The sequence below is a fragment of the Manacus candei genome, unplaced genomic scaffold (genome assembly GCF_025592945.1).
Source record: "Manacus candei isolate 608988 ecotype Guabito, Panama unplaced genomic scaffold, ASM2559294v1 h1tg000003l, whole genome shotgun sequence".
Taxonomy (NCBI): Eukaryota; Metazoa; Chordata; class Aves; order Passeriformes; family Pipridae; genus Manacus; species Manacus candei.
The window spans coordinates 17,399,081-17,420,680 of NW_026138051.1; the positions used below are offsets into that span (position 1 = coordinate 17,399,081).

Here is a 21,600-nt window from a genome sequence, read left to right on the forward strand (position 1 = left end):
CTATTTATGTTTACTGTGTTCATTTTCCACATTTCTGTCCAGAGAAGCAATGCAAGGCAATACTGAGCAGCTGCTGCAGTGTGGTCCGTGCTGGTAACACCACTGCACCAACACCCACACTCAGTCAGGTACTACCTGCAATCTCCTTTATAGTAATCAGCATTTGCTACTGGTTTAACTTTCCATTTGACAGGCAAAGTAGGAAGCTTTGGCCTGACCATAGCAGACTCCAGTATTCAGTATGTGAGTTTGTCAAAGCCTGGCTGGTGGCTGAACTAAGACACCTGTGAACAGAGGTAGTTGCTGCACTGGGGCACTGGGGATGTTCCCAGTCTGGGCCCAAGGTCTTCACCTGCAGAGTGACACAGAGCCTAGCCTCTCCCTAAGCTTGAATATTTTCTCTCTTGCAGGTATCAATTAGAATCTGGTACAATGACACGGGGAAAAGGCAGCAGCCACATACATTTCTGCAATCAGCACAATACACTGTTTTTATGGGAGAACAAGTAGAGAGTGCTGAGACAGCACAGAGTAACAAGAAAGCACCACTGGTGAAGTGCCAGGTGGGGGATCAGAGCTGGAAAGGCAGGAAAGAGGGAATGCTGCTCTGGTCCCCCTTCCTATCCTGGCTGATGAGGCAGGTTGGACACATGAAATGAAGCTCAGTTCAAGACATGACCCAGTGAGGCTGGAAGAAACCTCTGAGGTTTGTCATTTCTGCCTGGACTGCAATGAGATGCTTTTTCCTTCCCCATAATTTTTATGTTAAATTGTTTTGAATTCTTGGCTTAGGTATGTGGTAAAAATATAAGATGATGAGTGTGAGATAACTGTCTGCTTAGGCACCTTTAGTACTAGAAAATGCTGACAGAGGGCATCAGAACAAGGAAATATCAGAATTGTTTAGTCCAGCTGCAAAAATGACGTGCAATTATCAAAACCATTAGAAAAGACTGCATTTGCAAGTAATCCCTACAGAGACTTGACTATTGCTACAGCCTCTAGGTTTGTCAGGGGTTCCTTAATGTCACAAACTGAACCAAGCCAGGTCAGGGACATCTGTACGAGGGGATAGCCTTTCTGGGGGCCTGAATGCACACAGGTCACTACCTCCATGCTAGAGATGAGTAAAACAATACAAAATAAAAGTAGCTCTTGGGGATGTTGTGACCTTTGCAGTTACAGAGTGGTTTATTCTAAATGACAGAAGCATTTAAATAACCGGGTAAGTTTCCCCTCCAAAATTGCATTTCTGGCTACATCAGACATTTCTGACTCTTAAATTATAGTTTGTCATAACGTAGGTTTTCCAGTTCCTGCTCCACAGGGGCTAGATGGGACGGTGATATCATTCCTAAGGAAAAGCCACAAACGCTTAAGTGAGCTACAGTCAAATTCAATTAAAAACAACACAAGTATTTAGAGTCACAAAGAACAAAACTTTCCACAGCCAGCTGGCCTGGGGAAAAAAAAGTAAAATCAAGGCTTAGTTTGTGCAGATTCTCTTGTGTAGCAGCAGATTTGACTCAGTGTGCTGGCATTTTGGATGCAAATGCTCTGAGGGCTGCACTAGCAGAATGGAGTCTGCATTGAATAGATATAAAGGCCTGACTGTTGAAGAGCCCCATCGGTTCACCGGTGAGAAGCAAGTCCAAACAGTAGCATCAAGTAACAAGGGGGCAAACAAAGAGCAGCCAAGAGGGACTGGAGCTGCAACAAGAGAGCAGGCAGGGAGCAACAAGCTTCTACAGCGAGAAATAAACTAAAACAAAAGCCTGGTTTGGAAGAGCTCTGGCAGTGGAAATAACAGGACACATGTGGATAGTTTTCTTCCAAATGGCCAGCTAACCACTGCTGCTTGTAAAGCTGTGCACACATTGTGTGCTGGGTTAATCTGCAGCTGACTGAGAGCCACCCTGTCTCTGCTGGCATAAAGAGGCGTCCAAAAAAAGGCAATAGCAGGTCATCCAGGTGCCTGATTTGCACCCACAACTACCTGCACAACCAGGAGAAGAAGAGATACAAATGTAAGCCTTCTGAGGCTGAGAAAAGGAGCCTCTGAGTGTAATGCAATTAGTTCCCTGCTGTGATGTGAAACACCCTGGTGCATCCTTATTTTCAGAGGTAACAATTCAGGAACGGGGCTAGTCTCCTCCTTGTCATAGAAGGCCTTGGATACACAGGTTGTGGCCTGTGGAAGTGTTCTAGAGACTTCAGTGAGCTTTGGACGAGGCTCCATAGCTGGGCAAGAAATAAGTCTCCATGACTGAGAGATTAATACATATCTATATAGAAAAGGATAAGTTCAAGGCACTTCTCAGGTCCTGTGATGGGTACTTCAGCCTTTTTAATACTTCTTTGAGGCTGCATAATAATGTAAATTACAGGTTTATTCAGAATGACACCACATGCACTGATGGACACGTCTTCCAGCTTGAGCAGTGGAAGCCCAGGGCTCAGTGAGTAGTGCCCAGCTGCAAGGCACAACCTGCATTGCTGCAGGGCTCAGCAGGGAATCCTTTTCTTCCCCCTCCTACAGACCCAACTGTACTGCCCAAGGTAGCATTTCCAGCTAAAGCAAAGAGTCAGCCAGGGGCAAAATGAAGGACTTGGTAGGCTAATGGTCTCATTTGGTGTGGCAAATCCTCTGAAATTCACTAACAATTTAGGAACATAATACCCTCACTTTTACTTGTGACATGCTTCAGTCTTCCTTACAAATCAGAGACCACGCTTTCCCTACTTCACAAACTTACACTCAGTGCTTTTTCTCAAAATAGGACTCGTCAAACTGCCTAGTAGGAACGTCTTTGCCCCTGAACACTGGGAGGATTAAGGTGTGAAATTCCTATTAGGGCAAGGGGATTAGGCTGTTGCATTTACATAAGGATTTGACACAGAGGATCAGTTCATGGGTCGGTGTGTGCAGGCTGTGAGGGGCTAATAGCTGATGTTTCAGAAGACAGGGAAGCTCCTCCTTCACAAATGTGCTTACATCTTTCTGCATGATGCTGCTTGGAAAGGCCAATTCCTTCTTCATCCCTCCAGTGATCACTCTAAACCTTAAAGCATGAGCTACAGGATTGCCCCGATTATTGTCTCGATACATTTACGTCTGAGGCAGCACATTGGAAAGTAATCAGTGAGGAAAACTGCCAGATTTGGAATCAACAAAATCTATGTAAATACCCATGCACTCAAAAAATACCTGGGGAGCACCAGCTCGGGGATGAAAACTATGCCGTAAGTACCTTTATTGGAGTGACAAAAGGTTTTTGGATCAAAAAAAGAGACTATAGCTCAAGCATGTGTTTTTTAACAAAGAAATGCCACCTGGACCTCTGTCTCTTCACTGAAATGGTTCCTGTAATACAGCCCTGTGCAGACATATGGACATAAAAAAGGTCCAAAGCCCCCGAGTGTCCCCTACAACACCTGCTACTACAGCTCACAAGTGTGAGGCACTAAAATTCAGAGTCCTCATTCTCACAATCAGATCAGAAGATCATGCCAACTTACTCCATTGCCTCAGCAGCTCTGCATGCAAGATTTAGCACTTTGTTAGGCAGGTACATTTCCACTTCAATCTTCCTTGATTTTAGCCCTAGAAACAGAGCAGCCCAAATTCTCGAAAGGTAGTTTTATTTTTTTGTACTTCAGGGCTTTTGGTTAGGTAAGAAAATGCAGAAATCAACAACACATTCTGGTCCTGAGTTTTAACAGCAGGTCCTTAGAACATTCATACATCAGTTTATCCATATTAGAGTGCATTTCATCAGTGAACTGCAAATATTCAGTGTTATGGTTTGGTTACCATCTAGCCCCTTGCGTAAGTAAATTACCCAAAAGCAGCTAACACCTGACCAGAAATTATATATTTGAGGAGCAGTGTACTCTTTTCAGGTAGAGGAGAAGTCATTATTAGCTGTTTCATAGATGTGACCTGCACAGCATAGGATTATTACAAAGAATGAACAGGCGGGCAGTCACACACTGGATTAAGGAACAATGATTCATAAATCCAAATCCCTGTCTCACATGTTGCTTTTATATAGAACCTGGTAAAAGCCTGCTTGAACCAGCAGTGGAAATCATGCCTTTTAATTTTATTCCTGCATTTCTGAAATAACAGGCCACTCCAGGCACTTACTGTCACTTCCCTGATTCTGGAAGAAAAAGGTGGATGTTAAAGGAGCCATAAATAGTATCTGCTAGTGCTCCCTTTTCTATTATGTTGACTTTGATTCAGGTCCCTGCAATTAACAGGAACAAGAGAAAGACAAATAAAATTATCCCAGCTGTTTGTGGCGGACAGCCCCGGCCTCCCAGCTGAGAGCTCTTTGTGCTGCTGAGAGCGTCACCAAGCAACCAGCCCTTGCAGCTGCCAGGCTACAAAAAAGAAGTGAAAGCATGACTTATGGAAAGGAAGCACATGTGAAGGTTGGGACTAAATCAATCTCTGCTTTGTCTCCTGCCTAAATATGGCACCAGAGATCACCCTCAACGGATCTTACCCGCTGAGGGGGCAGAACCCGGATGCTTATTTTGTTTTAGAAGCCAGACCCTTGGAGGACTAAACCCAGGTATTCTCTAAGCTGTATCTGGTTGCAATGAAAAGAAGAGGTTATTCAGCCTGTTATGATGCTATTGAGACTTAGTATTCTTCATCAATCTTAGCTGGTGGTCCAAAAAGCAGCAGAAGGTGGCCCCCGATACAGCTGCCAGAATGACTATATTGTCCCAGTTGTAAGTCAAACCCACATGTTAAGTCAAGTGGAGGTGAAAAAAAGATTGTCTGATAATTGAAACAATATGGCAAGGAAAGCAAAGCAAACAGGCAAATCCCCATGCACACAGGCAGGGAAGGAAAAAATGGAGAACTAAATGACCATTCAAACTGTGCTCTATGTATTACTGACTGTACAGCAGTGCTAGCTCTTAGAAAACTGTTAGGAATTGGTACTAGACATTCTTCCTGAAGAATCTAGGAAGGGCTGATAAACCCTGATAACTATCCCTGAACCATATAATCCCTCCAGCTCTCAGCTGTCTTAAAACTGGGTCCTCTTCTGTTTTACAAAAAAACAGCTAAGACATAGACGTGTGAAAACTTTTGCGACTTGGACATCAAAGGCAAATTGGCAAACTCATTTCAGCCTCCCTATGAGTTTAAATGTGTCACAGCACCCCTGCCTGAAAACACCAAATTAATTGCCTTACCCTCAGTCAAACACTGCAGCTGAATCTAGGATTCATGCCAGGAGCCCCGAGACCCACTCTTGATTCCGTGAAGCACATTGCCTCTCATCTGTGACAGAAGATATTTCCTGTAGCAACTACCTTCTTCTGGTTTTGAGAGAAAGAAGGTCTTTGTGAGCTATGCTCAGAAGAAAAAAAAAAACAAGTTGGTTTTCACTGGTATTAAATACTATGCAATCTGTAGATTAGTGCTCAATGCACTTTTGACCCAACTTCATTTTTCCTTATCGCTGTCCATTGTGCACCACATTGAACACTTCACACGCGCAACTGGAAACAACACAAACAATGAATGTCAGGATCAGATGGCATTTTTTACAGCATCTCTTTTCTGGAAGAAAAAGCCTTTTGCAGAAACAGTGTAAAATGGAGCAGTTCTGCACTGTTTGGCACTAAATCAGTACTTGCTGCCAAGAGCAGTGCAAAAACTTTATGAAGAAGCTCATGATATGGATAAAAATTCAAGGAAAAGCAGACATTTCAAAAGCTGTTCTCCATTTTAAAACTGCAAGAAATGCCAAGATTGTAAAGATCTCTGTTGCTCTGCAGTGCTAAAAATAACATTTGCCAACAACTCTGTCGAGTCTCTTATACAAAATTCAGCCTTATGGCTTTCATTTTGATTGTGAAACGTATACATCATTTTGCAACCCTCTGTGACTAGGGTTGTCTAAAATGAAGGAAATCCCCAGTACCATTTACTCCCAAAATATTAAAATTCAATAGAAGAAAAAAGATACTTCAAATTTCAGCATTAAAAATTTTCAGCATCGGTATTAAGAGATGTAAGTTCTTGTTCCTAATCCATTATGAAGGGCTTTCAAGTAGGCAAGAATAACATTCTTAGTTCCTAATGTTGGCTATCTGACTCGACTCTTTGATACACTTAATTTACATGTAATCCTGCAGCCTGCCAACAGTTGATAAGGTTCCTGATATCTGCACATTTGAGAAAGGGAAGTTTAGTTCATGATGGGCTAAAGCTGAGCTCCGTGATGGAAGGTTGCTCATATTTAAGGTTTCAAATAGATTTTTGCTTGTCTGCAAATTCTCCTTAGCGTTTCTCCCTAAATAACTTATCTGCTAAGTTTAAAATTCATGACAAAGTTGAAATGGCTGCACTGGATTTTTGCTTATTTCCATTATTAAAGTATTTTATGGGCTCCTGTTAATATTAGGCGATGTGAAGAATGGTGAGGGGTGTATTTTTCTCTCCACTCCAATGATACCATTTTGTAGATAAAAAGACCGCAAAAGTTACATATGAAAAAAGTGCTTGAGAGAAGTTACAAATCCTGAGTTAATGGCTCTACAGCACAGGACACCTGACTGAAGAATGGACAAATACATACACATCAAGAGCAAAACTTTTGCAAGCACTGTATTTTGTGTCCCTACTGCAAAGAGTAGGATCACTCCCTGCAGTTTTGACAAACCCATTTCTAATGTTCCACCATAGAATCGTAGAATACCTTGGGTGATCTTGAAAGGGCACCTAGTCTAACACCCCTGCAATGAGCAGGGACATCTTCAACTATCCCAGGTTGCTCAAGGCCCTGTCTGAGCTGGCCTTGAACACTTCCAGGGATGGGGCAGCCACAGCTTCTCTGGGCAACCTGTGCCAGAGTTTGACCACCCTCATTGTAAAAAACTTCTTCCTTATACCTAATCTACATCTACCCTCTTTTAGTTTAAAACCATTACCCCTTGTCCCATTGCAACAGATTCTGCTAAAAATTTGTCCCCATTTTTCTTTTAAGTCCCCTTAAAGTACTGAAAGGCTGCGCTAAGATATCCCATGCAGTGGGGTAATTTGTCACCTGGCTGTGGAAAGTTAGAGCATTCCCCATCTGCAGAGCTACAGCTACAGCTTCTCCCAACACCTTTTCATAACTAGATGCCCTGGACCTCCAGAGGAAGTCGGCCTGGGTGCCAGGTCATCTCCATATCCCACAGGGAACTCCCAGGCTCGTGCTTGCAAGCACAAAACTACACCAGGACTTGGCATCTATGGAGAGCCATGTGAGTCCAGGTGATTTAGAACTCAACACTCAGAGCACACATACTCTGACCATTTGTAACCTGCTTCGTGCTTCACCAAAGCCCCAGTTACACCACACTGACAAGAATCACCAAGAACCTGCCTGAGCTACCCCACCCCTTCCATCAGCTTCAGAAGACTGGAGCATTGCAGAGGGCTGCAGTGCAGCACAGTCACTGGAGAAGATACTTATCTGCTTCCATATTCTGAGACACATCTGAAAAGGCAAAGAGGTGAACTGGAAAGGTAAATGGAATACAGCAATATTTTAAAAAGCTGCTCCTTCCTGTGTGAATTTTGAATGCATACCATATGCTTTAGCATGCTGTTTTGATTCTGTGCTAAGCTATTATTTACTAGCCTGCCTCAGCAAGACTAATTTTCTTTGCAGAATAGTTATTTTTAATTTAAAAGATAAGTATAAGAATAATTTCTTCCAGTGTGTGCTGCTCTGCATTTACGATCATCCATTACACTGCCTGTTCATCTCAGCAAGTCTCTCACTTGTCTCCCAACTTTCTTTATTACCATAATTCTTTCATTGTCTTCACCAAGTGCTTCTACCTCCAGATCACCGAAGAAGATAATAAACCCCGTTTGATACTTAATTTTTGATTGAGTATCTTGATACTTAATTTTTACTCTGATAAAAAGTTATTTCTACCCTGGTTTCTTCTTCTAAGCCTGTTCCTCACCTGTGGCAACATTTACTCTTCTTATCACTACCACAGGTCCGTTCACAGGCTCTTGAAGGAGTCTTTCTTTCCTTATGACTTTTTGGAGTCCAAATGAAGTCCACTATCTCTCTCCCATACATGATCTTATTTCTTCTATTACTCTATACTAATAGATTAACAAGGTGAAAGGGGGTTTTTTTCATGGTCTAACCCTGTTATGCCACGTTGTTTTTTCACAAATTTATCTCTCAGCTGATTTATCTAGTACAGAGGCTGAGTTTCCTGGTGTATTTTCACCACTAGACATACAGAGGAGAACAGTTCCATCAGTCACCATTCCCAGCCTCTCTGTTCCCTTTTCAGCACTATCATGGGCATGAGGGAGTGAGGAAGGGCACAAGAGATTATGTCAAGAGCGCAGAGGCACAGCAGTGAGTTGAGGAAATACTTCTTTCACAGAATCAGGCACACACCACAAGGTGCTTTCCTAAACCAGTTATTCTCTCCTGTTTGAAGAACCTGAATAAAACACCCGTGGCCATAAACTGTTCTCCCAGTAGCACAGTGAGCATGATCAGGAGTTTCAGGTGGTGGCTTGAACTGCTCTGCCACAGCCAGGGATTGATGTCTGCAGCCAGGCAGTGGCAGAACCAGAACTGTGGGTCCTGCAACCGCAGGGGACCGAGCACCAGATCAGCAGCACGGAGCAGATGGTGAGGGCAGGGGAGCAGGAGGAAGGAGCTGGAGTCCTGCTCTCCCCTGCTGCCCCGCAGGCTCACTGGCTGCATAATTATTCCTGTGGAGCCAATAAAGCTCGTTGTTCTCATTGTCCTCCAGATAACAGAGCTCAGACCTGGAGGACTGGCAGGACTGACCTCTCACGCCAGTTCTGACTGAAGCAAAATACCCTGGAAAAATCCTCCTAATGAATGGTGCATATTATCTCATCTTCCCCATGTCTGGTTTTTGTCCATTTTGTTCATAACTAAGTCCCCTATTTGGGGAAAAAAAAAAAGAATTAGTAAAGGCAGGGTATATCTTACACCTGCTCTAGCTGAAAAATCCTATATCTGGAGTACTTTTCAACATACAAAATGAGAAAAAAAGCACCATGATCTAATATATACTGATTTCCTATTTATTTTAGATTATGTGGATAACATTTAAACTGCTAATAACAATGAGGTTTGCCTTTATCTCAAAGAATAATTTAAAAGTAAGCAAACATTTTCAAAGTGCAGTTAAAAACTGCAGTAGCAAAAGCAGTAAGGACTGCCTTTTGTTCTGGTTTATTAGGATGAGGGAAGAAAAAACAATAACATGACTCAAGGATATCTCTGTCAGATCAATATAGTCCCTGGGATCCTTTAACTAAAGGGAGAGTTTAGATTGCTTAGACAGCAAGTTGAGATGCAGAGCTGTGTTCTACAGCACCTAGTTAAATGTATTTATACAGATAGAAATACATGTGTGTACTCATACACACACTGCTTGCTTTTAACCAGGGAACCAGAACTATGTCTGTTAGTACAGACTATTAATATATATCTACTATACATCTACCAACATCCAGCAAGTCCTGGCTGCATGTTCACAGGGGAGAGGGTGTTGTCTGATGGCTTGGAGCAGGGAATGCTCTGGTTATTAGCCCTGCTAATTTTTCCGTATTCAGCCTGAACAAATCTCCAGGAGCAGGCCTGCAGTTCCAGCTCTGTATGATAATTGATTTGGCACAGCCTGAGGAGCCCTGAACACTGGAATAGCCCTCAGCTTTTGTGACTTCTCTCTGCACCTCCCCACATATGCAGGCCTACCTTAGCCAGCTCTGAAAATCTGGGTGGACTGGATCCAGATTTTTTTCTCCTCAACTCCTTCAGACACACAATTCTGTGCCAGGATATTTTGTCATCCTCAGCAGAGCTGAGGGTGGATGGAGGCTGTTCTCCTCTGCACGTGAGCAAAGCTATCACTCCTTCCCTTGCTGTCCCATACAGAGACCTTTGACTGACATTAGCATCACATTTAAAAGACAAAATGAGAAGGCTTTTGACAACCTCTCACACTCTGTCTGGGCCCTTTGCAACATGGATTCCTTTCCTTGATATTTAAGCTCCATCAAGACACAGATACCACATACAAAAATGAATAATCACTGGTTCAGTTCCACGGGCAGTTTCGGGGACAAGAAAGAAGGAAATACTGTTGTGCTGGATGACAGCTCTTCACACCATTTCTTGCCAGACTCTGTTACCTGGCTGTTTGCCTTTTACCTACACTTAGTGCAGGCTCTTCCTAGAGAAAAGTGTGAGCTGTGTCATAACTTACCCGCTACTGAGTGGAAACAGCCTTTGGGTTGAAGGCCAGTAAGAGCTGAGAAGGAAAAAGAAGTGGTTTCAGGCAGATGAGAAGAACAGGCAGAACTTGCAACAAGATGTGGAACATGGCACCAACCACCATGAGAATCTCGAGGTGTCTCACACAAGGTGAATTCACTCACTCTGTGAGCTACTGCAGGGAGGGAGAGGTGAGCAAACATACTATATGTGATGCCACTCACAGCCTAAGACTGAGAGTTACAGACACACCAGAATAAGAAAGACATTCCCCCATTACAAACAGGGAAAATACAAATATTCGGTTATTTTAGGTGATCAAAAGAAATAAGACATTTACTAGAGCCCACACCTTGAGGAAGACACTTGCTCACAATCCTTTCAGTGTAACCTGGTTCTCTCTCAGAGCAGGAGGGACTCCCATTCACACTGGTGGGATTACCACTGGAGCATCAAAAAAGGAACAGAAGCTTAGGTTCTCAAGATGATACAAACTAGCAATGAAAAAAACCCAAACTACAGGGCTTTTGGGCCTGTCCTCAGCTCCAGATATTCAGTCTTATTTCCCTTGCTCATTTTCAGCCCATTTATTCCTAGATAAACCCTCTGGCACTGCAGTGAATAATCCTCTTCTCTCTTGGGATTCAGGGTGAAAAGGGAACATGTCACTCTGTATGACAGAAAGAGCTGCTAAAATAAAGATGCCAGTGAGGACTGAATTTTTAGCATACGTCTCTTTCGGGGTGTGAATAGCACCAGGATGCAGTAACAAGGGCCACATACTTATAGGTCACCAGGTCGGATCTGACTGCATCTTTCAATAATTTTGACAGCCTGCCATCTGTGACACAAGTAGCAGGTGTTTGTGTGGGGCTTGGTCAGTACGTGGCTGCTAGCAACACTCAAGTTACCAGAAAATCAACCATTGCCAGCGAGCAGCAGCACAACTCTGGAGCCTGCCTGTGGACTGGGAGCCCTGTTGCCTTCAGAGGACAACAGATTCACCACAGCCAGTATTTGCATAACAGCGAAATGCCAATGAATGCACAGCACCAAAGCCCTGTGGGTGAGAGGCAGGAGCATGATACCTCATCCAGAACCTGAGGCTGAGGCAAAGCAAGCAAAACAGCCAGCAAAGTCTGCAAGATCATGGTCTCCTCTGCTGTCCCCCTTGCTCCACACATAGAATTATGGAATGGTTTGTGTTGACAGGGATCTTAGAGATATCTAGTTCCACCCCCCTCCCATGGTCAGGAACACATCTCACTAGACAAGGTTTCTCCAAGCCCCATCCAACCTGGCCTTGAACACTTCCAGGGATAGGGCAGCCACAGCTTTTTTGGGCAACTTGTGCCAGTGTCTCATGGTAAAGAATTTCTTCCCAATATCTAATTGAAACCCTCCCTCTAATAGTTTAAAGCCATTGGCCCTTGTCCTGTCACTCCATGCCTTGGGGAGCTGGTTGGAGACCACACTGATGTCAACCAAGTCAGTCTCAATGCTCACAGGAGAACAGGTTTGATCAAGACTTTAGCTGCTGAGATCAGCCTGCTTCTGCTTTAAGAAGTGCGGGGATTAAGATTCACAGTGTTCCAGATAGGCCCCTTTTCACCCAGATCCTGTGGCCCACAGACCTAAGGAAACAGAAATTAATAAGCATAAGGTTTCTGAATAACATCTCTGAAAGTCTTCTGAATATTTTATCATAAGTACTTCGGCACACATTCATGGAAGCTCGGCTTATTCATTCTAGCGAATGCTAAAATCCTTGAGGGATACCTGCGGACTAATTGGTTTTGTCTGTGTTAGTGTCTAGTCACTGCATGAATCAGTGCTGAACTTCCAGCTTAGACTAAGAGCTCCCTAAAGATAGAGAACTAGGCTGTGTTGTCTGGTGCTGTAAGTGACTTGGGTTCAGGAGTTCTTCAGTCCATACATTATTACTAATCCTCCTTGCATGACACATGGCTGCTAGAGAGGAGTAATCTCACGCAAACACTCCAAGTCAGAGCAGTCTGAAGCAGCACTGAGCAGGAGTGAAGCTGGGAGTTAATCCCCATTCTGAGTGATCTGTCGGGCGGGGGGGAGGCAGCTGTGGGCAAAGATCCTGCCTGCACCGTTCTCCTGCCAGAGCCTGAGATCCAGATCTGTCCTCTTGGTATCCAAAGGGGAGATTTATGCGAGGCCTGGCAAATCTCAGCAGTTAACAAGAGAGGAAAAGACTGAGAAGGAGATGCAAACCAGATAACATTTTGTTGTTACAGCTTTGTGCAGCAGGGAGGGAAGGTGGGACTCGCTGCTCCCCTGTTAGCACTGGCTGCTACAGAACCTTTTGCAGAAGGTGGGACACCAAACACACTTGCACCCATCTCCTGCTCTTCCCTACTGTTTGCTCTGGGGCTAGATCCCAGCTTTCCACACATGCATGAAACTGCTTTGTCCTGAAGTTATTCCAATGCAGATTTTCAATATCCCAAAGGTCAACTATCCAGTCTTAAAAGGATGAGGAGTTCTGACACCCTTTCCCTCAACATGTGTAATAACACAAACCAATTTGCTTGCTTTGTAACCTTGAACCTCATGCCTCAGGGTGTAAGTTAACTATCCCCAGAGTTCTAGCAGGAATAGTTTCCCTCTGATCTTTCAGCAATGCAAATGATATTTAGGTACATCACGGAGGTATTCACCTTCTTGAACACCAATTACAGATTACAGATGTTAGAGGTATTTTTTATATTATGCTTGTTCTATGTCTCATTGACACAATTTCATTAATACAATCAGTACAGCTACACTGTCTCGACGGAGTTTGGTCCACTGCTGGTATCTAGACTTGAATTTTTTAATCATTTGTTTCAAAATACCAGCTTAAATCCAGTGCAGAAGTTCCAAAGTTTGGTTGGTTTCTTCACTGTAACTTGTACGGGTGCCTCTAAGGAATATTTTTACTAGTAGCACAGTACTTAGGAGATGTTTTATCAAAAAAAGTCCCAATCTTAAACTTGTTGTGAGCTTAGTCATCCTACTTCTCCCTCTGTGGCTGCTGCCCTTCCTCAAGAAAGCAGAAGGTGCAAAAAAATCTAAAATGAAATGGCAACTTCTTCCCTGGCCAGGAGGGGTGGGCTGGCCCCTGAGGCACTGGCATCAGCTTTGCAAACAGAGAATGAACTTCACTCATCACCTGCCATTTGATATCCTTATCAAAGCAAAGGCTGCTAGAGGGGACCATTTTATTAAGGCTAGAAATTCTTTGGGGAGAACAGTCACACGTGCCCTGACATATGGAAATGTATGTAATTTCATCTGATGAGACAGCTAACACTCAGATGGAACAGCAGCACTCTGTCTGGAAAAGGTAACACCCAATGAATAGTGCATGTGTGACTTCTCCCTGTGCTTGATGATTTCAAAGGCCAGAAGAGATCATTGCATGCTATTATGGCTAAAAACACAGTCTGTTCCCTGCTTGTTGACCAGAATATCTATATTCAAGTGGAACTGAACCATACAAGCTCTCCCCGCTCTGAACAACTCCTTATTCTGCTTATTTGGTGATGCTAATTGATGGGTCACAGGATGGGGTATTTAGTTAATTAAGACATGGAAATACATCAGATGGAGAAAAAGCTGGAATTCCATACCACAAAAAAAAAATTCTAATACTAAAGTACAACTGAGCACGCCTGATGAATTTCTATCACTCCAGACTATCACTGACTCAGCCAATGGCCAAAAAAAAGGGATTTTTGTCCCTGCATCTCTTCACACACTTGTTGAACAACTCACAGATCTTGGAATAAACTACAGTGCAGAAAAAGAGAAGTTCAGTGTGTACAGAAGACATCAGCTTTTACGGGTCACTTCTTAAAAGCAGGAATGAATGCAGACAGACTCCACTTGCAAAGTAAGGTGCAGAAAGCAGATGGGCACTGGGCTGTCAGTGATGAAACAGCCTCCTCTTTTCCAGGAAACACCAACTTATTGTACACCATGGTGAGAAAGAAGCTCAAGCACAAGCAGGACAGTAAATCTATACGACGTTTGCAAAGTCTACTTCAAACTAATGCATTCAAAATATCCAAATGCAACTTCATCCACAGTCTCAAATTCTGTTTTCTAATTTATTAGAAATGTTGTTCTAATATTAACAACACCAGGCAGAAACTGTCACCATGTGTTTATAAAGTACCCAGTGCTCCCAGGAATCCAGACTCATTTGGGACACTGGATATAACTAAGAGTTTAAAAAAGGAGACAGAATGTACCAAAACAACTATTTTCCAGCATGATCCATAGACCTGACCAAATTAAATCCTGCATATGTGTGTCTTAATTATATATATCACCCCTCTCAGCACAACAGCAGTTGTAGTTATGGAACCAACCACTGAATTTGGTCCATTATAGCATTTGTTTAAAGCACTGAATTCTTTGACTTATACTATTTCCTGTATGTCCATGGAAGTTCCAAAGATAAATCCCTATTGTGATTCCCTCTCATTTTTAGTCAAATATTTGAAAGCCCTTTTGAGCTCAGGGGTGTCCATCAAGAGGTGATGATATGCTCCAAGAAGGGAAGGATCTTGAGTACAGACAGGCTCAATGCAGTAGAAATATGTGCAAGACCAACTTAAATAAACTACTTAAACACAAGATGCTAATTTAGCAGTTTCAAGAGCCGTATTTTTACAGCCAACCCGAGACATAAAAAGAAACAAAATTTCATTGGAATAACGTAACCTCACTGCTGCTTTGAGTGTTGCATTTATTCAAATACAGCCCATCCAGCCCTCAATTATCTGCTTTCTCACTCCAACTGCAGCAGATCTGCAGTGCATAGAAATGTAATTATTCACGCACCACTCTGTCATTGCCACCACTGCCTGTACTTCTAAAGCGTCTTGATTACTCTGCTGATGAGCACCATGGAAATGCCTATAAATAAAATAATCATCTCCCCTCATTAAGTTCCAGCTCATGGACTGAGGAAGGATGATTTTCCTTTGTACGTTCCTTTTGTAAATTCTATCATTTCACAACAGAGGGAGCAACGTGCCTCTGATGACACTCAAAGAGACAGACTGTCAGGATTCTTGTCAGTATTTCAGTTTTGAGCAGCTTGCGGTTTTGCATGAATATTTTCTCCTGAAAATAAAATGCTGTTTGTCAGAATTATGCATTCAGTAATCCCTTTCTAATGTCAGAATCAGACATGCAAAAACCCCTAATGTCATGTCAGGAGGTCAGATTTTATGGAGCAGTATGTCATGGAAACCCCAACAGCAAGCACTGCACCCACAGCAGAAGTCTCTGGTTCTAACTTCAACACTGAGAACACACATAGGTAGAAAATTTCAAATAAGCTTAGATATGATAAAAAAGAAACACTGAAGGAAACTTTCCAATAAAAAAAAAAAGCCTTGGTGAAACAGGTTTGCCCTTCAAGAAGCTTCGACACTAATTGCTGCCACAAACAAATATCACACATCCCCTTATTGTCAAATCACAAAATCTCTCTCTTTTCAATAACTGCAATACTGGGTGCACATTTACATATAGTGAAACTCCCAGTAGTGCCTCCGACACGCAATGAAATATCACATTTCATAAAATGGTGAATTATAAAGCCAATAAAACAAGTTAAATGTGATATCTGTGATGAAGACTTTACTGAAATTACATTTCTGCAACAAAAACTGGTGAAGTTGTCCGGTTGCCCCAGTCAGACCAGTGCTGAATTAAGGCCCCATTCACTGTACAGCTGTCAGAGTGTGACAGGAGGAAAACCAGGTTGCCTTTTAGTATTTGATTCAAGAAGAGTCGTGTGGTGTGGTGCCTGCTATGGAGAGCAGTTGGCAGTAAGAATTGCCAGGTTACAGAGATCTTTGTGTCCCTTGCTCAGCTGTAGCCCTGTCCAAAGCAGTATCTCCCAAAAGAGATTGCAGCACTAACCCCCTGCTAACCCACAGCAGAACTACTCCAGGCAATCTGTAACTTGAGAGCAAGCAGCATCTCCCAAATCCCCACTTGGGAGTTAACACCATCACACAGGCTGGTCACCAGCCCACAGGCTCAGGTCAGGCTATGGGCTGATCTTGTCTGGCTCTCCAGCCAGAGGTGAGGGGGAATCACCACTTACTCCTGTAACTGAAAGGGGGGGAAGAGAACAGTTTGATGGAAGCTTATGGGGCATCCCTATTTCTGCACACCATCCAAAGTAACATCTCACCTCCCAAATGCCAGTTGTTCTCAAAGAACTGAGGCCATTCACAGGTTCAGATGAAGATCCTCATTCACAACTATGACAGCAAAGGTACTTGTTGTGTCAGCATGAGCAGGCAGCTGCTCTCAGATCAGATCTGTTTATTAAACCCTTTGTAAATCTGCTGTTATCCAACAGGCATGATCCTGTGCCCATATATTATTTCTGCAGTGGGGACAGGTCACTTGATTCTCTCCTTCCTCACTCCCCAGTCTCTTCCAAGGTTTTTTTGTATATCTGAAGCTAGAACCAGCCACAAACTAATATGCAGGATACAGAGGCTGGGATAAAGCAAGGATCATAGAATCACAAAATGGATTGGATTGGATTGGAAGGGATCCTAAAGACCATCTAGTTCCAACCTCACTGTCATGGGCAGGGACACCAAAACATCAGACAGAGTAGAGGGACATGCTACTGTCAGCTCCCAGGCACTACACCTGGACTGTGCAGGACAGTTTATGAACCTGTATTTGGGGTTGGAAGGATGAACATTTTCATATGTAAAGTCTGAATGTTCATTGGACAGAGCTAGTACTTGAATAATTTTTCCAGAGACAGCAAAGAGTTAATTTAAAGCAATAGCATCAATCCCTAGAATAGTCAGAGTCTAAACCCACACAAGAGCTGTGCTGCCTCACTCCAGAATCTGGAACAAGGAAAACAGTGACAAAAATAAGATCATTCCTCAATTACAGAAGACAGAACTGTTAAATCAAGCTCAGAATTGTCCTTGAAGAATCTAGCTCTCCCCAGTTCTAAAATCAACCCCACATTCCTTTGAGGGTTTTCATGGATACAGCAGTATGAAATCGCTCATTGCTGTGTAGCTGCTAACAAGAGACAGATGTTTCCTTCAGTTCCAGGAACATGTAGACATGAAGCGCATTATGATGACCCACTAAATACTTCTGACTCTTTCTGCATGTTACCTCTTCATGCATTTAGTCAAGAAAATGCAGCACAATTCCGTGCTTTTCCTGCCAACTACAGAGCTGACCAGAAGAGCATGCCTGGAGCAACTGCTTGATCTTAGCAAGCCTTCATCAGAGGGCAAGGAAAGTCAAGCAACACATTTTCACTGAGTGAAGCCAAAGCTTGAGAGTTCCTGCAGTTACTCCAGAGCCAAATGAGCTGGTGGCTGTGAGCCACGTTATTTATTTAGCTGGTCCAGAAGACACGCACCACACGCCGGTGTGCAGGACGAGCATCTGTTCCACTCAGACCTTTGGCTACATTCTTTGCTTGATATTAATACCAGGGAAAATTTAGTAACTTAACCACTGGCATGAGAAGTCATACTTCTAAGAGAACAGATGGCAGCGATCATCTTGGCCTAATTTTAGGCTTCAAAAATTGTTCTGAGTCAGCAAAGCCTCAAGGGAAGAGAAAGGAAAAGGCGCAACATCTGTAAAACCTCTTACCTGTTTCCCATCCAAGGTATACAGCTTTTTGACCACTCCTGTCTCCAGTTTTATAGCTTCAGTGATGTCAGTGAGAACTTGCTCAAATGAATGGGCAGTCTTCTTGTTCAAGAGCACACGCACTGCCTTCCTGGGCTTCACCCCGCTGCGGATGATGGTCACCAGCTTGGGGCGCACGAAATCTTTGTTCTCCTTCGCCTGGGCACTGTTGCTGCTGGCCAGAGACTGAGGTGCTTTCTGGTTGGCAGATGTCTTCACGTTGACAGACCAGTTGGGGTTGACATTCTTGGTGTACTCCACCTTCTTGAAGAAGTTGTCAGATGAGCAGACGTAACTCTCCCCTTTTGAAAGAAATGAAATTCTGCGGTTACTACAAAAAGGCTGCTGGAAAACAGACAATATACTTTCCCCGATTAATCATGCAAACCATTGATAATTGTTTTCATCAGCACTTCCATGACAGTTTGTTATTAAAACATTTTGCCTTATTTTAATTTTATATTTATGATTATTTAAAATATGACTAGTATTTCCACAAACTAGGCTAGTCAGCCTTAGCTCGCATGAACAAATATATACAAGCACTCAGTCACATGAACCAGAGGTTAAAAAAGGTTGAATTATAAAGGTAGTTAGGTACTGGAAGATGCAACTAAGCTGCCTAAGAGCTCCAAAATGCCAAATTCATTTGACCACCTTCATTAAACTGTAACTTTGCCAGCTTCCTCTCCATCTTTACAGACCTAGCTACTACTTCAGTGCCAGAAGGACATCAACATTCATCCCCAAAGTACCTTTGCATCATGCTTGAAAAATAACAGAAATCTTGTACTGAATTGTCTCTACTAAAAGTAGCATTGATAAATCTAGCAGGCATAACAAATATGCTTTTTTAAATCACCAGTGGTTTATTAGAGAACAGACCTAATGGCAGCTGAGATTAAGCACTACACCAAATGCCACTGCTTGCTTTTATATGGCTGGTACCAACCAAAAATATATTAAATCCAAATTTAGACATGGTAGAGAAGGGTTACATGGTCTTGTTAGTAATTCACAAAAAGCCCTTCCCTATCCCACCCAAAATTAGTTTCAAGCTTTGTCTGTAATTTACAGGATCCTATCTATCTAAGGTTTTAAAAGCACCTTAAAGGATTTGTAGGATCTTCTTTTGGGCCTGCAAATCTGATGGATGCTAGAAGAGTTATTACTAGAATGAGACTGTAAACCAGTATCCCTAAGGGAATGTGACTGTCTAGTCTGAAATGACTCAGGCTGCTGAGCACTTGAAGACACACTGAAAAAAAGTCAGTCAATGCTAGAGGAAAAAGCTTCTGTCTCGCCATTAGATAAAATTTTAATAGGAACTGAGGGCATAACCTGTAGGATTTTAGAGTTTCTTCTGGTGTTTTCTTGGGCTGATCTGATAGAATTAAGTTCTTCACGTATTACAACAGATTTGAAATCAAAATACAAATTTAACTATACTAAACAAGAAAAAAAAAAGAATTCCTTCTTTGCACAGTCAGACTGGCTGCATTTCCTTATCTGTCCATGCAAAATCCAGGACCTGGATATCTTTGAAAAGCCTACCTGATAGCCAAGTCTGGCTTTCCATTCCAGGACCTCTAGGGCAGGATTTGACATCCAATTGGCAGAGGTATAAATATGGATTTCCAAAGAGTCCATTGGTTTCTGCACAGCCCAGGCACGTAACATACCCGGAATAATGTTCATACAGTCGTTCTTCTGCTGCCTAAACTGCATTTTTGGTGCAGGAACCTAGAGGGCCCCTCCCTAGAACACATGGTGAGACCACTAACAGGCAATAAACAATAAACAGAAGACTTTACGGGCTTATAACAATGGTCTGTGTAGTATTTATGCCCCTATTACTGCTAAGGGTTTGATGTCACAAGCAGCCACAGAAAAGATGCAGGATGCTCACTTATTTTAACCCTTTGTACCCAGTTTGCCACAAAATAATGCACACTTGTGGTGCTTACATCTCTAACTGCAGCTCTTCTCCATCAGTTGCATAAAAATGACCAAAATCGTTTATCAACAGGAAGCAGATATTCTGTTTTCCCTTCTAAAGATGGAATAAAAATAGAGAAGGGAGAAGAGAGCTGACAAGGTTCATGATGAACACTGTCAGTTGGGCACTTTGTCAACTAGTTTACCCAAACTAATGCAATAATCCCACCTGGAGGTTCTGTTGGCTTGACCAAACAGTAAAAATTTGTATTTGCTGTCAGAAAAAACCCTCATTAAACTGACCATGTAGTAGCACCCATAGCTGAAGCTCCTTAATTCCTCATATTTTGTGAATCCGACTCAATAGAAACTTAAATATACTCCACAGAGTACCACACATTATAAAGAATTCCCACTGGACATATCATTTTCCAGAAGCACTGAGTACTTCAGATATTCCTGATTAATAAGTGATAAGCTGTGGTTTATTCATCTGCTTCAGTCAAGTAACACCTGGTGTGGAGCAGGCCAAGGCTTCTCTCCAGTTTCACAGCGGAGTGTAAAGGGCAGAGGGGGGAGTTTGGAATGCTCACAGGGAATTATCCCTGTCCTAAGAGCCTGAGCCCTCCCAAGCTCATAATCCCTGGGTGGCAGAGCCTTTATAAGTGTGTTCAGAACAGAACTGTGCATTATCCTTTGAGAAAATGGATTTCTCTCTTTGAATGCAACACCAAGAGTAAGTGATTTGAACGCTGCTGTCACCCCTGCCCCAGGCTTCCCTGTGAGAGCTCCTGACCTCACCTGCACCTCTGCTTCCCTACCTGAAGAACAGAAGTAGCAATACCAGCCACTGAAGTGTGGCAAGGCTTGACTTTCACCCATATTTGTCTAATACTTTTGGATAGAAGACGCCACAACAAAAGAAAGTATATATTTGCACTGTGTTCTACAAACACATGAGGTGGTGCAGCGCATTTTCCATGAATAAGTTCCATGTTTTAAAGCAAGAGGAAGAGATTCTTGGTCTGTTTAGTAGAGTAGTATTACTCTTATTTCCAGCTGAATCCTTTTAAATTCCTTACTGCACACCACAGCTGTGTATTTACACCAGTGCACACCAAAGGCAATAGTGGCATGAAGGCAATACTCTTGTAGGCTTTTCTCCCTCAAATGTGCTCTTTTAGGTGGTTGTACAGATCTACACGCTGGCCTTTCAAGTTGTACTCACAGTCACAAGCAGAAAATAGAATCTGCCCTTTCTCACTTTGTTTCATTTAGCCCAAACCCCAGCAAATATTTTATTGGGTTCTAAAACTGGAAAGGAATTTGTTTGGAGTGATAATTCAGGATAGCAGTTCAGAGTAGCAGCTCTTCTCAGTGTCATTTTTGCAGTTATGGCTGTATAGCTCCAGGGAAAAGCAGCTTTTCTTTCCTTCTTCCCTGACCCAAAGATGTAACCTGAAGCTTTAACTTAATTTAGAAATTACTTCAACTGATGTCTTCCCAAACTCAGTTTATGACCCTCAAATAGTAGTAAAATTATCATTCAGGTTCCTCAGTGATGCACATCCATTTGCCAGCCAGGAACACATGCTATCCCACTTCCCACAGTAGAGTTTTACCCAAA

General features: G+C 42.8%; 1 protein-coding gene across 5 annotated transcripts in view; it reads right to left on the reverse strand.

The window, feature by feature from the left end:
• The window catches only part of DCX (doublecortin), a 91,673-nt gene that overhangs the window by 51,184 nt on the left and 18,889 nt on the right, over window positions 1–21,600 (reverse strand). For all 5 annotated transcript variants that reach the window (XM_051786526.1, XM_051786499.1, XM_051786491.1 and 2 more), the window contains exon 3: window positions 17,997–18,337. In XM_051786526.1, coding sequence (XP_051642486.1) covers window positions 17,997–18,337 — 341 coding nt within the window. The remainder of the gene's footprint in view (window positions 1–17,996; window positions 18,338–21,600) is intronic.